Raw genomic sequence first — 18,237 nt, forward strand, 5'->3', positions numbered from 1 at the left:
CCGATTTTCCAGGTGTTGTGTGTCTCAGTTCCCCTGGCTAGGAAAAGGGACTCCCTTCCCCCTCGTGCTTCCCAGGTGAGGCGATGCCTCGCCCTGCTTCAGCTCTCGCTGGTCGGGCTGCAGCAGCTGACCAGCACCGATTGTCCGGCACTCCCGAGTGAGATGACCCCAGTACCTCAGTTGAAAATGCAGAAATCACCGGTCTTCTGTGTCGCTCGCGCTGGGAGATGGAGACTGAAGCTGTTCCTATTCGGCCATCTTGCTCCGCCCCCCAGAAATTCTAATTAAACCACAATAACCCCTCATGTACTTTAAAATGGCTGTTATCAAAAAGACAAAAGATGACAAATGCTAAAGAGGATGTGGAGAAAAGGGAATCTCTGCACACTGTTGGAAGGAATGTAAATTTATACAGTTATTTTGAAAAGCAGTATGGAGTTTCCTCAGGCTAAACATATTAAAAAAATAAAGTCCAGTTTCTTTTTTAATTTAAAAAAGTTTTACTTAATTGCTTAAATAAAAAATAACATTAAAATAATTTCTACATATAGTTACAAAGCATGGTAGAGTTTGAAAAAGTCTCTTGTTAATTTTGAACAGATGAACGTGATGTATCCATGATGTTCTAACAATATGGAAAAGTTAAAAACAAAAGACTTCTAACCTTTGGTAAGACCAGAGGGATTAAAAGACCCCACTATGGACATATTCACTTTAGTCAACCACTTTTATGGAATGAACGCTTGTGAGAGACGGGGTGTGAGCTGATCTGGTTCCAAGTGATCTGGAAGCTGAGGTACTACTTTCAGGATGAATGGTCCGGGGATATTTTGCTGCAGTTGCTTGAGGAATGGTTTGCTGAAAAGACAAAAATCTGCTTTAATAATACTACAAGATTATGTATAATATGTATCATTTCATCATCTATCATCTATAATTTAACCCAACAAACAGCTGTTAAGATCCAGTGGAGAGAAGCAATGAGGGAGTGAAGCAGCTGTTAAATCAGACGAGGCCTTTCTCTGTAAGGAACCCCTACCCAGTCTGACTGACATGTTCAACACCCACAATGTAATATCAGAGCTATATCCACAAAGATCATTAAGAAAGCCATGGGAGCCATTCCTCCAACAGGGCCAAGTGGAATCTTGTAATGTGTACAGAGGCTTTGTATACAGACAGAAACTGTGGTAATTGGAAGAGGGGTCAGCCCTGAGCCCTCCCCTCATTCGATCCAACTTCCATCTCTCTACTTGACTGTGGAAACCAATCCCAGGGGCAGAGGGAAGCCCTCAGGATGCAGTCTGGTCCTTGCTTTAAACCAGAGCCCTCATATTTAACCTGGTTCACCTGGGAGCAGACTAAAAGTTTTATGCACATCATCTCGGAGCTCAAAGGAACACCTCAGACATGAGCACTGAATCATTAAAGTCAGGACACACGAGACTCAGTCCACACACATAATATGCATGTAATACATGTAAGTACACACTACGTACACAAGTACACATTACATGTAAACATATGAACAATATGTATCAGTACAAGGCTTTTCCCTATTAAACCTGATAAAGCTTCTCAGTAGCCAGCAGTGGGATTTGTTATCAAGGTAAGTTATTAGTCCACGCCACTGACTAGGACATGCCAATTTCTATTAGGATCTTCCACTTAGAAAACTCATCGTTAAAATACTTTAAGTAAAACTATATATATTTGGTCAAAACATTCACTATGTATTTAAAAAACTCCAAGCTGTAGTTTTTGCTTAAAAAAAAGAATGAAACCTCTTAAAAACAAAAGATCCTGTCAGATTCTGTTTTAAAAAGAACAGAACTCCTTTTTAAAGAAAAAGAAAAATAACCTATTTTCTTAAAATATCTTATAAAAATGTTTCTTTGTACATAAAAAACTGGATAACCATTATAAATAAGAGATACTCTTGCAACAGACAGGAAATTTTAGTTGCCAGTCACCTAATCTGAGCCTACTGAAAAGGCTTTCTCTTTGGGGAGGATGGGCAAGAGGAACTGGAGAAATAAAGAAGCCACTGAAATTATGATACACAAAATATGACAGAGAATGAAGTGGCCTTAGAAGCATGCAACTATCCAGCAGAAGAGGCTACGGTGTCACAAATCGCATCCTTGGTTTTTTAGTAAAAACTATTTCTGGTAGATTTAGATCTTGACTCCCAGGGTAAAAACAAATGCAGTACAGATGACTGCCACTGTGTCTGTCACATAATCCAGGAAGCTGATGGCTATCCGATTCATATGCAGTTAGTGGGGAAGAAATGCACATACTGAATAAAGGGAGGGCAGCATGGGAGATAAGTATCAAAAACAAGGGTTCTAAATGTTTAGTTCTTTGATTTGTCTTCTGTAAAATATAAATTCTTACTATTACAAAACAAAAGGTTGTCTAATAAAAAATAAACACGTATGTGCTCTCTTTACGCCTTCTTTACCTCACAAACGGACAGTCTCTCACCATCTCTATACATTTTCTACATCTGAAAAAACAGAAATGCATTCATTTCTTCTCATTTTTGGTAACTTGTCTTCCATATTCAAAAATATATAGAAAAGTCTTCTATGAACTTTCAGAGTCTGTCCAACTTATGAAACATGAAACCTAAGATAATCCTAAAATAAATCCTCCGTCATCTCCATGTGTCTATCTGGACTTGGTGCTTCTATCTCTAGCATTCCACCTCGCTAAGGTCCCACTTCACCTGAAGATCAGTTCACATCGATCCAGCTTGTCTTCATTTAATCATCTAGTGACCAGCTAGTACTCAGGAAAAAAGGATTTAAAATCATTCCATGTACTTTTGTTTTTGCTAATACTTAGTAAGTACACAGGAATGTTGTCCAATGCTGAGAATTCATAGAGGGCATTCTCTCTTTTTTTTTCTTCCTGCCACAATATTTTTAATTATGTACAAAGGTCTGACATGTCACCCAGGGACTCATTTCACCCACTGCTCTGTTTGGCCGCCAGTCTTTTGTCTCTCTCTTCAGCAATGGTGAGGCGGATACCCTTTCCTCGGGGAAGAGAAATTCACGGTTTGTTGCCCTTGCCAATAACAAAAATGTTGGAAAGTCGAGTGGCAAAGCTGTTGCCATTGGCATCTTTCATGTGAACCACGTCAAAAGATCCAGGGTGCCTCTCTCTGTTGGTGATCACACCAATTCTTCCCAGGTTAGCACCTCCAGTCACCATACACAGGTTACCAGTGTCGAACTTCACGAAATCAGTAATCTTGCCAGTCTCCAAATCAATCTGAATGGTATCATTCACCTTGATGAGGGGATCGGGGTAGCGGATGGTGCAGGTATCACGAGTCACCAGATGAGGGATTCCTTTTGTGCCCACAAAGATCTTTCTCACTCTGCATAACTTGTACTTGGCCTCCTCGGGTGTAATACGACGTATAGTAAAGCGACTCTTGGTGTCAGATCAGATGGAAATTCTCTCCCGTCTTGTCAATGCTGATGACATCCATGAATCCAGCAGGGTAGGTTATATCAGTTCGGACCTTGCCATCGATCTTAATGAACCGCTGCATGCAAATCTTTTTTACTTCATCTCCTGTCAGGGCATACTTAAGTCTATTCCTTAGGAAAATGATGAGGGGGAGACACTCTCTCAACTTGTGGGGACTGGTGGATGGACGAGGAGCAAACACACCGCTCAATTTATCCAGCATCCAATGCTTTGGAGCTGCTACCCACTTCAGATGCTTCTTGGGACCACGAGCCATGGCTGCGTTAGGCAAGGAAAGAGTGGGCATTCTCTTTTAAAATCAATCCCTGAAATTAGCTGGCTGTGGTGGCAGGCACCTGGAGTCCCACCCACTCGGGAGGCTGAGGCAGGAGAATTGTTTGAACCAGTGAGTGAACAATTATTGTCTCTTTTTAAACTGATAATAAATCCTTTACATATTTTACTCTTTTGACCACAAACACACTGGATTACTTTTAGTATTTTGTAACTTTTACAGTTTGGAAGAAACGATGTTTCTGAAATTAATTTCCCAATAGCAGAAAGGTAGATTTATAGCAGGTTTGAGAAATACAAGTATAAAAACAAACAAACAAACAAAAAAAATGTATCAGGAAAAGGCAGAACAAGTACCAGTCATCATAAATTTTTATCTTCTCAACATGTTATGTAAGTGTTTACTAGTCTGTGAACTCTCAGGAAAAAGACTTTTTGACAAAAGGTCATCAAATGTGGACTCACCACTGTGACTGGATGATGTTTTTCCACAACAACTGAGCTCATGGGAGGAGACACTCCCATTATAGCTAAACCGCTGCTAATTCTATTTTTTGAAGCAAAATCACATCTTCCTGTGATGCGGGCTGTAATAGTTCTTCCTGCTTTCTGTTGTGCAGAGGTTACAACTCTTGGGACATACTAAGAAGAAAAAATAATAATAAAAGAAGTAACGAGGTGGCAGAAAATCCACAGCAAAATTTCTATTAATTTGATTCCATAAATTATGAAGAAAATACACAGGCACTTAAAATAATTGTACGCTCAACCAACTTTAACATGGAAAAAAACAAACAAAATCACAAGACAACATGCAAAGCATAAAACTGAACACCCCAAAATATCCCTTTAACCTGAGTATGCCAACAATTTTATAAGATTTTAGAAACTTAAAACACCAACTTTTTATTTTGAAATAATGATAGATTCACAGGAAGACACAGGGATCATATTGAAAAGTACTGTGTGCTCTTCACCCAGTTTCCTGCTATGGTTACATCTGACACAATCAGAATATAACAAAGTCAAAACCAGGAAGCTCAACATGACATAATGCCTGTATATAGACCTCTGTCATTTCATCACCTAAGTTCCCATTAACTATCACTCAATCAAGATACAGAATACTCATCACCACGAAGATCTCCCTCGGGCCACCCTTGACAGTCATACCCATCTCTCCGTTCCTTCCCCAACCATCCTTAAGCCCCGGCAACCATTAATCTGTTTTATGGACTTTTTGACCCTTAAGCATAATTAATATTATCATTACACATATACTTCTGTGTTCTGCCTTTTTTCCTTCTCATTTTATCAATATACTTTTTTTCATGAGATAATACAGAGACCTGCTATAGTTCTTAATGAGATGGTTTTTATATCAACAAACTACTTTGTCTTTCTTTTTCTATTACATTTAGCACATTTTGCAAAAGAAAAATCCTCTTTTGAGTTACTTCTGTATAATATATTGCAAACAATGGAATGATCATATCAAAAAGTATTATCAGCTTTTATAGCTTTTGTTGCTTACTGCTGGATGATACTCCAGAAAAATATTTACAGCAGGAATAACACATAAGTGGACTATTTTTGCACTGTCAATTACACACCTGCTCGTTTAAGTCTGAGGTGAAATCTACTATTCAATTTGTGGTTCCTTATTAATGTTTCATATTTGTATTCCATTTTGTCAACTATCCATCTTATTTGCTAAGAATGGAAAGGATATTAATATTTAAATTTTTAAAAATAGTTCCTGATGAATAGTAAACTCATTTAATAATTATAGATACTTATCTAAAAGTGTAAACAATTTCCTCATTTCATTTATTTTTCTTAATTTTCAATGCATATCCATTTTTTTAAGTTGTGGTTAATCCTGTCATTAATTTCCTCTTGCTTCCATGATGAAACCAAAATCAGCTTTGGACAGCGGAGGTAGTTATACTTTCATAACATTTACTTATTTTGGCTTAACTTATTAAAACATTCGAAATTTCAGTGTGAAGTATTAATCTAAATTCATTTTTTCTCTAAACAGTTTTTCCAAAGGCATTTATTAAGTATCAATCTTTTCCCGATTATCATAGTTCATCTGTGATTCTCCATATTCTGTGTGTAGCTAGATTCTGTATCTAGCTACACAGAGTCACAGCTATATATTGAAATGGGAAGAGAGTGGGCTTCAGGAGGGATGTCTCTGGGATAATTAAAATGACGGAGTATTGATGTTTTTGGAAGACCCTACAGAAAACAGCATTCAGTAGGGTTCCGTAATCCCTGGAGAGTTTGGAAATAATTCACTATAGTTGGAGAGAAAACCGAAGATAAAAATGAAGCAATTAATTCTAAAACAAAACATTATACCAGAAAGGAAATGTAGTCATAGTATACATTCATGGCTTAGCTATATTAGTCATCATAAATGATTTAATCTGAAATTGGAATATCTGTAACTAAATATTTACATACAGGGAGGATGAGGAAAGTGAAGAGAGAGAGAAGGAATAAGGTGGCATAAGGAGGCCAAGTCCTTTTTATCTGTAATAAGTTAACAGATGTTTGAAATTAATACATGTAGAAATAATGATATAAACATATTATTTAGGAAAAAATGGAAACAGAAGAAATAGCTAACAGAGTTAGGGAGAGGGATTTAGAAGACTGTTTCTCACTATAGTCCTTGTAAAAATGATTTGGCTTGTTAAACCATAAACTTCTACGGATATTAGGAATTTGATAAACTAAATCTCAGATTTAAAAATATTTACAAATATGTTTTTATGGACTAAATTCACGCTTCTGGCCTGAGGGGAACTTTATCTTATTACTTATTACAATAAGGGACAAAAAATATTTTACAAACTCCTAAAGATGCTTAAATGCTATTTTAAATTATAAAACTAATTGCTGGCAGGAATATTCTTTGCCAAAATGTGGAAAATGAAGTACAACTGAGTTTGTAACTTTCCTCCTGCCCAATCACATTTGAGGGGTGTCCTCTCAGTAGCCGTGATTCTCTTCTAGAGCTTCAGGTGTGAATGAAAAACTAGAGAAATCAGGGCTAAAGAAAATTAGAGTAGTGGGAAAATTGCTCATAGATGACAAGTTTCATTCGACTCAGCTCAGAATTGCTTTAGAATGCCTCCAATAATTTGAAAATATATACTCCTGTAAATAAAATGACTTCTAAAAGAAATCTCTATGTGCTCATTTGAATTAAACAGAAGTTGTCTTAAATGCATGTTTACTGTCGACTCCTTGTTTTCAGATGGTTTGCCATTCGTACTTGTTAATGTTTATTTAAGGTATTAAAAATTGTATAAATTGATAAAAAAGAGTTTTGAAAATGTATAAGAACATTTTAGAAATAATTCATAAAGATAAATTATTAGAAAAAAGTTGCTACTAAATCAGGGGGAGGAAAGAAAAACCTAGAAGGCTTCTATAATCAGATTGTTCAGAAAGTTTTGTTAGGTTCATGCTTTACAGAAACTGTAACTGGAGATCACAGAAAATATATTGGGTGCAGTTTATATTAAAAAAAAGATGAAAATTACAATCTTTGACCCCACATTCAATTTGGCTCCACATTAAAAACTAGCAAATTAATACATATTTATGTTTTAAGATACAATAATGTATTAGGTATGTATCATTCTCTGCAAATTAAATGACCGCTTACTGGTACCAGGCATTTTGGAGTTCATTAAATTTATCAGCCGACTTTAAAAAATGCTATAAAAATAAAAATTCTAGCATTTTAAGCCACATCCACATAAGCAACAAAATTTAAAGGAGTAAGAAAACAAGAAAATGACAGGCTGGGCACGGTGGCTCACGCCTGTAATCCCAGCACTTTCGGAGGCTGAGGCGGGCGGATCACGAGGTCAGGAGATCGAGATCATCTCTGCTAACATGGTGAAACCCCATCTCTACTAAAAATACAAACAATTAGCCAGGCGTGGTGGTGGCCACCTGTAGTCCCGGCTACTCCGGAGGCTGAGCCAGGAGAATGGCGGGAACCCAGGAGGTGGAGCTTGCAGTGAGCCTAGATCGCGCCACTGCACTCCAGCCTGGGCGACAGAGTGAGGCTCTGTCTCAAAAAAAAAAAAAAAAAAAAAAGGAAATGACATTAAAAACAGTATTTACACCTTAATATTTGACAGAGAGACAGTATAGATTATTGCTTAAGAGTAAGAGGTCTAAATCAGATTGTCAAAGTCTGAATTCCAACTCAGTTACTAACTGTGTCCCTAAGGAAGCTGCATCCTTTCTAAGTCTCAATTTCTTCATTGATAAAATGGAGAAAGCAGTACTAACTCCCTAATGACACCCTTTCACTTTCTATTCAAATGAAGAGGAAAGTTAGAGAGAAATTTTACTAAAGGTCTTTACCAAACAGCTTTAAAATTCAATGAAAAATATTTCCCCTCAATTATTCCAATCGGAGTTAGAAAAAGAATAAAATGCCATCTACTGTTCAACTTTATGAACTGCAATACACTTGCTCGTATAACTGTCTAGCCTTTTTTGAAAAATGGTTTCCACCATGAAATTCTGATATTGTCTTTAACATACTGAGGATGTCTGCATTAAAGAAAATCATTTTAAGTATGAAGATATTACTTTATTAGCGTCGTAATCTTCCTTTCTCCAGTTATTTGTTTGCCAATTCTCTGTACTTTCTACACCTAGCTCCTTTTAGCTACTGGAAATATCAAGAAAAACTGAAACAAATTTTGAATGTTCATAGGAAGCCTCTGTGGTTAAAATGAAAAGAAAGATAACCAAGCCAGGATTGCAGATCTCTCTCTTCTTTTCCTATTCCCAACAATGACGGTTTCACAGTAAGTTAGTCAACTACTTACTGGATTTATTCCTACTTTTGTTATTAAGTTTCTTTTAAAAACAAAAACACTTATTTGAGGTGAATCTGAGTATTTTAATTACATAAGGAAGGAAGAAAACTAAGATTATACTTAGAGAGAGATTTAATTGCGATTCTCTTTTTCTCCCTGGCCCTAAAGGCCACTTACTTATATGACAGAAATGGAGTATGTACCTGTGTTTGAAGAAGTGGATATAGTGGGGTGGGGCAGATGGGGAAGGGCTGTCTACAGAATATTATGGTTTTCAGGTTTCAACGACTTTAACACTATCTCCGATGACCAGATTATTCAAAAAGTTAGCAATAAAAAGGGTGCTAAGCAAACTCATTCATTTAGTTCTTCCTATATATATTCAGGTTTACATATAAATGCAGATGTACCCATGAAGTCACATTTTAGGAAGAGAATTTTGAAAAATCTAGCTCTGCATGTGTTAACTGCATATGCAAGATGAATGAGAAACCAGAACATAAACACAGTGAATGAGTGTTTAAATGAGGTCATCTGTGCAGGATCACACTTCAAAATGTGTAATCATGGAAAACAAACATAGCTGAAAAATATGTCAGATTTGAATTTTAGTGTTTTATTTATTTATTTTTTTTTTGTGACTGAGTCTTGCTCCATCACCCAGGCTGGAGTGCAACGGCACGATATTGGCTCACTGCAACCTCTGCCTCCAGGGTTCAAGTGATTCTTCCACCTCAGCCTCCCGATTACAGGCACAGGCTACCAAGCCCGGCTAACTTTTTTGTATTTTTGTAGCGACAGGGTTTCACCATGTTGGCCAGGATGGCCTCGATCTCCTGACCTCATGATCCCCATACCTCGGCCTCCCAGGGTGCTGGGATTACAGGCGTGAGCCACTACGCTCGGCCAGTGTCTTATTTCTAAGTCAAAGCTCCACCACACAAATTTCTCTTAGCCATGTGCTATTCTTCAACCTCTTTGTGTCAATATTTGGTAAATAACTGGTCTCAATGTATTCTCTGCCAAAGTTAGTAGCTCTCCAAAGGTAAAAATTCAAATCTGGTAGAATACTAAAGGTGACCACTTACTTGTCTGTCTCAACACCTCCTTTAGCTACAGACAGCCGTCCAGAGCAATGGCTCCCTCTAATGGCCAGCCAAGGGAACTTTAAGACCTAAAACTTACTCTCCCTCTTCTTGCCTCTTACGTAAGTGGTTAGGAGTTGGGGAGAAGAGGAAGTCAAGCAAATCAGAATCATCTCAGGAGCTCTGTAAAACTATACATGCCTTTATGCCAGATCCACACCACAGCAGGAGAGAAGTTAACAGTGTTTTGTTTTGTTTTTTGAGACAGTCTCGCTCTGTCGCCCAGGCTGGAGTGCAGTGGCATGATCTTGGCTCACTGCAACCTCTGCCTCCCTGGCTCAAGCAATTCTATGCCTCAGCCGCCCAAGTAGCTGGGATTATAGGCGCCCACCACCATGCCTGTCTAATTTTTTGTATTTTTAGTAGAGACAGGATTTCATTATCTTGGGAAGGGTGGTCTTGAACTCCTGACCTCGTGATCCACCCTCCTCGGCCTCCCAAAGTGTTGGGATTACAGGCGTGAGCCACCGTGCTTGGCTTTTTAAAAATACATACATACATACATACATATGTACATAAATAACTAATCACTGCTAGCTCTGCACACGTGAGTCTGATAAGCTTGGCTTGCATCTGTACTCTGCCCTTACTTGAGAAACATGGTTTGTAGAATACAAGTTTAACAACAGGCGGCTAAGAAGTTAGAGCCACGATGTGCTTCATCTGAAACTCCAGTTAAAAAAAATATTTTTAGAGACAGGGTCTCGCTCGTTGTCCAGGCTGGAGTGCAGTGGTGCAGTCATAACTCATAGTAACCTTGAACTCTCGGGCTCAAGTGATCCTCCTGCCTCAGCCTCCTGAGTAGCTGGGAGTACAAGTGCACAGCACCATGCCTAATTTTCTACCTTTTTGTAAAGATGAGGTCTCGCTATATTGCCCAGTCTGGTCTCAAACTTCTGGCCTCAAGCAAACCTTTCACCTTAGCCTCTCAAAGTACTGGGATTACAAGTGTGAGCCAACATGCCCGGCATCTTACCATATTAACAGCTTGATCAATTTCACTTCAGGCAAGTTCTCACACAAATCTTCCATCCCCATTTAACACTATCCTCTTGGCACTTCTCTAATAGTAGCTGACTGATTCTAGGAAAAACTATTCCTATCTCCATTCCAATTCCAGATTACAAATTAAAACTCGATTAAGATGGAGTTACTACAGAGCAGTGTTAGTGATATATCTGCATTTAGAAAAAAGGAAAGCTGTTCGCTGAATAGAAAATATAAAATTAAACATACATTAACCTCCCAGACCTTTGAAAACACCCACTAGTGTTCTTCAAATGTAAAATCTGTCATCAACTCTTTCTCAAATTAAATCTACTTTTCCTACATAATTTTTGAAAAATATAAAAAAGTTATTTGTCTTAATTATCACTACTATGACAGCACTTTCAGGTATTTTCATTACAATTTAATGTTCTAGTCACTTTGTGTATTAAATATTTTCAGTGACTTTGCCTAAATACCACACAGATTTTTTTTCCTCCATAGGAAAATATTTTATGAGTTCAAAATATTAAATTTACAAACAAGTTTTTTTTTTTTTTTTTTGAGACGGATTCTCGCTCTGTTGCCCAGGCTGGAGAGCAGTGGTGTGATCTCGGTCCACCACAAGCTCTGCCTACAGGGTTCATGCCACTCTCCTGCCTCAGCCTCCCCAGCAGCTGGGACTACAGGCACCCGACACCGCACCCGGCTAATTGTTTGTATTATTAGTAGAGACGGGGTTTCACTGTGTTAGCCAGGATGGTCTCGATCTCCTGACCTTGTGATCCGCCCTCCTCGGCCTCCCAAAGTGCTGGGATTACAGGCATGAGCCACTGCGTCCGGCCGCCCTTTTCATAAGGTGGGACCTCTATGAACTGTACTAACCATTTCTTCTGATGCAGCAGTAGCTGCAGATCCTGCACCAAGAACAGAAACAGGAACATGAGCAGAAGATGCAGAAGCAGCCCTGGTAGAAGTCATCGAAGCAGCAGAGGGAACGGCAGTTGCGCTGGTTCCTCCGACTGCAGCTGGCGGGGATGGCAGCAGTGGTGATGCAACCGGTAAGGGCATCGGAGGAGCTGAAGGATCCAAATGAGCAGAATGTTCTTTTCCTTGAACACCAGGACCATACTCTTCCTTTTTATTATTCGTGGAGTCTACCCCTGTAAGTCACAAATTAATTCCATTCAAATTCTTCCAGGTTAGGACTACTATTATCTTCCAAACAAGGAAAACACATACTGGCTAAAGTTAGGTCCTAACAAAAATTTAGATGTTTGTTTATAGTATATTAGATACAATGTTCAGTTAATACAGTTTGTCAGCATTAACCACTAAAAACTTCAGACTACTTCCTTCCACATGCGAAAGCGAATGGATCATTTGCTCTTAAATAAAGGATGAAAATAAATTATGTACTCAGCTGGGACCTTAAATAAGTAGAGTATATTGCCATCACAACTCTCACAAAAATATGATCACAGTGAGCCCAGAGATCTAGGTTCCTTTGTATTAGTTCATATAAATATCCTGATAAATGGCCGAAATGACCTGGAATCCATCTTTAGAATCACTTTCTGATATCACTATACTCCCTAATTTTCATGTATTGCGTCTATCCTAATAATTTATTTTTGTCCTTGAGTTGTCAGAAAACAAAAATAAATCAATAAAACTAAAATCTTCACTTTTTACATTGTAAAAGAAATGGGTTCTTGCAGATAAATTATATAAATCATAAATCAAGAGCATATTTGTGCACCTAACTGATTTGTAATGACACCCCAATCAGTAACCTTCCCTCAAAACTGAACCTTAATCTTGATCTAAGGAGCCAATAATGTCAAATTCCAGAGGCTAGTACAAAGGGTTTCTTCCAATATTAGATGTTTTCTCTCCAGTATTACAATTTGGTTAGTTTCTGCTTAAGACTGTATCTGTGTGGTACCAAACAGTGTGGTGAGGGTTTAGAAATTCAGTCAATGAGCTGTTTCAGAACATCTGAACAGAGGGCATTATGTAAGTCCTATGTTTAAATGGTTTCTACGCAGTTCTCTTTCCATCCAGAAATTTGGGCCTCTACATAAGTCCTTTCCTTAGACCTACCTGTATAGAAAATTTGTAGAGTATTAGTTACCTTATTTAAGAAGTTTAACAATGATTATAGTGCCTATCTAGATCATTTGAACTCCTCTGATGAAAGGGACTAATTCAATATAAAACACTGCTAATTTGAAAACAAAACACACACTGAGTTTTAACACGTTTTGGTAGAGATTCTGAGTGTCCACCTTTAGATGGTGGCAAACATTACGAGACGTAGAAACATTATGAGATGTAGAAAGAGTGTGAAGGTCAGGGAAGAGAGGCAGGTGACCAACTCTTGCTAATATAGGCTGATTTATGCGGTTCCTGTTTATCAGACAACTCTTAAGTTTAATAATTAATCTCATTTTAGCTGGAATAAACTTTTCAGTTGTCAAGTATTTTTTTTACTGTGCCTAAAATTGCTTTTAAAATTACTGCACAACATGAGAGGCACTGCAAATTACAGACAGCAAAGAATACGTATGAATAAAAAACCAAATATTTATTTTGCTCTAACAAGACAGGTGTATTAGGAACTTTGCATTATTAAAAACTGCATTATAAAAACCTTTTTTTTTTTGAGATGGAGTCTTGCTCTGTCACCCAGGCTGGAGTGCAGTGGCATGATCTCGGCTCACTATAACCCCACCTCCTGGGTTCATGCCATTCTCCTGCCTCAGCCTCCCGAGTAGCTGGGACTACAGGCGCCCACCACCACGTCCGGCTAATTTTTTGTATTTTTAGTAGAGACGGGGTTTCACCGTGTTAGACAGGATGGTCTCGATCTCCTGACCTTGTGATCCACCCGCCTCGGCCTCCCAAAGTCTGGGATTACAGGTGTCAGCCACCACACCCGGCCTATAAAAAACAATTGTTTTAATAGAAGAGGGCCAGAAGTAATTTTTTTCTTATGAGAATTAAAAAAAAAAGGTGTCATTAAAATGTCATAAAACCTAATATCACAAAGCAGATCCACTGAATTATACTGAACTTTTTGCCTTTGGTAGCTCTACCAACATTATTGCTAATGCATGTTTTACCATTCTTGTCATCTTTCTCATCCATTGTTTTAAAAATAACAGGAGCAAAACAAATCATGTTGTGTAATTAGCAGAAGACATTTTCTTCAAATCCTCTTAGGGATATTGGCCTTTAGGAGACACAGCTGTATTTCAATTTAAATTTTAAGATGGTAAATTTATTAAGGTGGGAAACACTCCTAAATCAATTCAAAATCTTTTTAAGTAGGTTACAAGAAACAGGTTTCTTGTAATTTAATGTAAGAAGTTCTAATAGGAATTTGTCACTTTACTTGTGAAACCCATATTTCTCCCAAGTAAACAATTACATTTCTCAATTTGCGACATACAACTTGCAAATACTTAGAACTGAAACAGACTATTCTATCATTGAAGGTGGTGAGTTTGTTTTCAACACTGATACTCAAATAAAAGACCATTTATTGGAAAAATCAAGTACTCACCTAGATATTACCAAGATAAACTATTCAGCCTTGAGATTCCATGATTCTCAGTTTCTAAATTAAATACGGACCACAAACCACAACCACTTCAGACAGAAAGCAATTTGCCTAAACTTACTCCTATCCACAATATACATGCTTTAAATAATAAATGTTTGTTGATGTTTTAAAATAAGGGCATCACAAGCACAGAGAAGTTATTCATTGGATTGAAATCATGTTAATGATTTACAAAATCCTGAGAGGTTGACTTGAATTAAAACTATAATAATTATATCATGACTATCATCTTACACATTAAAGTGCATTTTGTCTTTTAAAGTGCTTTCAGATGTTTTACTGCATCCCACAAGAAGCCCCTAGGAAGCAGGTAAGGAAGGTTTATGTTATCTCCTTTGCTCAGAGAAGAAATCTAAGGCCCAATGAGGAAAACAGGCCCCTGAATAAATTGGTGGCAAAGGAGTCCACTTATGGGCTTTTCTACGCCATGCTGACAAATCTACTACACAAACCACTCCTATGTCAAACAATATGTGGATTTAAAAAAAAACAAAATTACTTCTCTAGATAGGCCTATATTTACATTTGCTGCAATGAGCTTAGTTGAGGCCTTTCTTAAACTGGAAGATTAGGAATTTTTAAAATGAGAAACCATGACTAGATAACTACTTACCAAAACAGTCCAAGATACTTGGCTACTTAAGAAAAGACAAAATTCTAAATTTTGTACTTAAAAGGGCATTAAAATTCTTAGTAAAAAGAGATTTAAAATGTTATACATTAAAATATTAAACATTTAGCTTAAATACTTAGGAGTGACAGTTTACTTGATCAGATCTAAGATACTATAAGTAAACATGACTGAGCTCATTTTCATGGCAGATTTAAGGCTGGATATGACACCACTGAATTAAGAATAGCTGCACCTCAATGAAACATACCTACTGCAGATTATTAATACTGTAGACCATATCAGTCACCAAAATCTCAAATCCTTTTTTGAAAGTAGGCAGAGAATCTTCAATGAAATACTAACCTGTATCATTTCTGTTTTGAAATATAGTCATGGCTTCAAGATTTAATGCACATACACCCCTCATGAAAGCTTTTTTCATGGAATCTTCAAAGTGCTCTTTTTCATGTTGCATTCTTTGAATTTCAGCTTTTGCATTTTCCAAAGCTCCAGATAACTAAAGTAAGAATATTTAAAAAAACAAAACAATTTGAGATACTAGGAAGAATACTGTCAAAAAATAGATATATACTCTGAAATTATTCTCATGTGAAATATTAAAAAGTTTGCCACTTACCTCTTCTGCTATGTGCAATTTATTTTAAAAGGTACATATTACCTCTATTATCTCCATCAACAAATTGCTTTCATTCCTAACCTTAAAATCAAGGCTCAAACAAGGGGAATTTTACCCAGTCCCATTGAAGATTGCTGATGTATTTTCATTTTACAAAAAGATATGCTATTTTTTACTGTAAAACTTATGTAGGATGTTAAACAAAATACATTAAGAGCCACAGATAGCCCTTTCAGGAAAAAAAACAAAAAACAAACAAACAAAAAACACACAAAAAACTACATGCCTGCAATATTAACAGAATTTTTATAAAATAAATGTTACCTTCAGTATTTGAAGTGCAGAGTGACCCTACATACAACACTTTTCCCATAGGCCAAAGCTCAAGGGACTGCATTTTTTGCAGGTCATATTGAATTGCAGAAAAGTATCTGTATTATGGATTTATTTTTAATCTTAAGAATTTAATGCTGTAATGATGAGCCATTTTTTCATTTTAATATTTAACTTCAAGAGGCCTATTGCATTCTTTAGAATGGTTTTTATTTCATTTGAATTCCAAATGTTTTCTCATGAAAACAAATGTTAATTTTATTATTACAAGTCAGTGGGAAAAAATAATTTCAATTTCTTATTATTCTTTTTTGAGATGGATTTTTGCTCTCAATACCCAGGCTAGAGTACAATGGCATGACCTCGGCTCACTGCAACTTCTGCCTCCCAGGTACAAGCGATTCCCCTTCCTCAGCCTCCGGAGTAGCTGGGATTATAGGCATGCACCACCACACCCAGCTAATTTTTCTTTTTTTTTTAGTAGAGATGGGGTTTCACCATGTTGACCAGGCTCGTCTCAAACTCCTGACTCAGGTGATCCGCCCGCCTCAGCCTCCCAAAGTGTCGGGGCTACAGGCATGAGCCACCGCGCCCAACCAATAATTTCAATTTCTATACAACTACTTACATCAACCATGTAAGAATATACAATAAACATTAAATTAACACAAGAATAAACATTTTCATTTTTTTGTCTTCATTCTTGATTAAAGATCAAAAGAAGGAGTCTATTAATTAATAGTGAGTCTACCTACCTTTTTACTGTATTAGAAGAAAGTGAAAAGCAGGAAAAAAGATGCTTACCATAGCAACTTTGGCTTCATAATCATTGGAGATCTGGACACAAACTTCTTCAGCTCTTGCTTGACAAGCTCTTTCCACCACGTCTTTCCACTGCTTTTGGACTATGGAATGCCAGCCTTTCCAGACTTTCTTCAGTAAAGTTCTCTGGTAGTACTGGTCAGCTAGTTTACCTTCATAAACCTAAATAAAAGTAAAATATAACTTCAAAAACAGTGGGCTGATAAATATATTGGTAGTATTAATAAACATAACATGGTGGTAAGTGTACATACATTATTTAATCCTGTGTAATCATACTATTCTCATCTTGCACATAGGAGAACACGTTTAGAGAGGTTAAGTAACCTATGGAAGTCACACAAAGAGGATGAGTAAAGCCAGACTTGCCTGACTCCAGAGACTGAGTTCTATCCATTACATCATTGCTTTGCGCAACTAATCAAGTTAGAGAAAAAGAATACAATCAAATGAAAGAAAATGAGCAAATTACCACTTGCTATCTTACTTATGAATTTAGCAGGACCAGGAGAATAACAGAGTGGCTAGAAGGAAGGAAAAGGTGGTGGCTCTGGCTTCAGATGACACTGCTTTCTCTTCAGTTTGATGGCCACCACAAGCAAGATTAATGTATAAACCCTGCCATCACACATGGTGCTAATCCAAATAAGAACATATGCTATTTTTCTTTCATCAATGAATTTAAATTCTTTTGAAGAAGTAGTTCCAATTCTCAATTTCTTAAGTTTGAAAAACTATCCAAAAAGTAACAGTAGCCTCAACTATTCTGGCTAACATTTAAAAATAAGTATGCATTCTCATTATTTTACTTGATAAGTTTCAAAATAGAGTATAAATATTCATTTTAACCAGCTTACTTAATGTAGATTTAATCTGTTGGGATTTAAAAAAAAAAAAGAAAAAAACCAGAAAGTATACTTAAAGGAGAAATCTTATTCCAGGATAAAGTAGGTTGAGCATCCCTAATCCAAAAATCAAACTTTCTGAGTGCTAGCAGGACACAACAAGTGAAAAATTCCACATGGAAGTACTTAACACAAACTTTGTTTCATGCATAAAATTATTAAAAATATTGTATACAATTACCTTAAACTATATGTAGAAGGTGAAAAAATATGAAACATAAATGAATTTTGTGTATAAGGTGTGATATGAAACATAACCTAAAATCCAAATTCTCCTGGCCTCAAAGATTTTGGATAAAGGATACTCAACCTATACCAGCTTTTTCCTAAAACACTAATCTCTTGGAAACTAAATACACAGAGATTACTCCATAGCTCACATGAATATACACGGAAAACATATATATATATATATATATATTATATATTCATCTTCTATACTCATGTGTCTCTAAACTCTATCTTCTTGGGGGATATACTCTCATACTTTTCCACTTCTGATACAACAATTTATTA

General features: G+C 36.8%; 1 protein-coding gene and 1 pseudogene across 3 annotated transcripts in view; both read right to left on the reverse strand.

Annotated features, from left to right (window-relative positions):
• Nucleotides 1-476: 476 nt before the first annotated feature.
• POC5 (POC5 centriolar protein) overlaps nt 477-18,237 on the reverse strand; it is a 37,438-nt gene continuing 19,677 nt past the window's right edge. For both annotated transcript variants that reach the window (XM_026454260.1, XM_026454259.1), the window contains 5 exons: nt 16,799-16,978; nt 15,388-15,541; nt 11,666-11,943; nt 4,249-4,425; nt 477-858 (listed from right to left, as the gene is read on the reverse strand). In XM_026454260.1, the coding sequence (XP_026310045.1) occupies nt 715-858; nt 4,249-4,425; nt 11,666-11,943; nt 15,388-15,541; nt 16,799-16,978 (933 nt within the window). In that variant the 3' untranslated portion in view covers nt 477-714. The remainder of the gene's footprint in view (nt 859-4,248; nt 4,426-11,665; nt 11,944-15,387; nt 15,542-16,798; nt 16,979-18,237) is intronic.
• On the reverse strand, nt 2,917-3,941 carry LOC113224810 (annotated as a pseudogene). Its single transcript, XR_003309428.1, has one exon. The product of XR_003309428.1 is annotated as a 40S ribosomal protein S4, X isoform-like (transcript).

Source organism: Piliocolobus tephrosceles, chromosome 4 (genome assembly GCF_002776525.5).
Source record: "Piliocolobus tephrosceles isolate RC106 chromosome 4, ASM277652v3, whole genome shotgun sequence".
NCBI lineage: Eukaryota > Metazoa > Chordata > Mammalia > Primates > Cercopithecidae > Piliocolobus > Piliocolobus tephrosceles.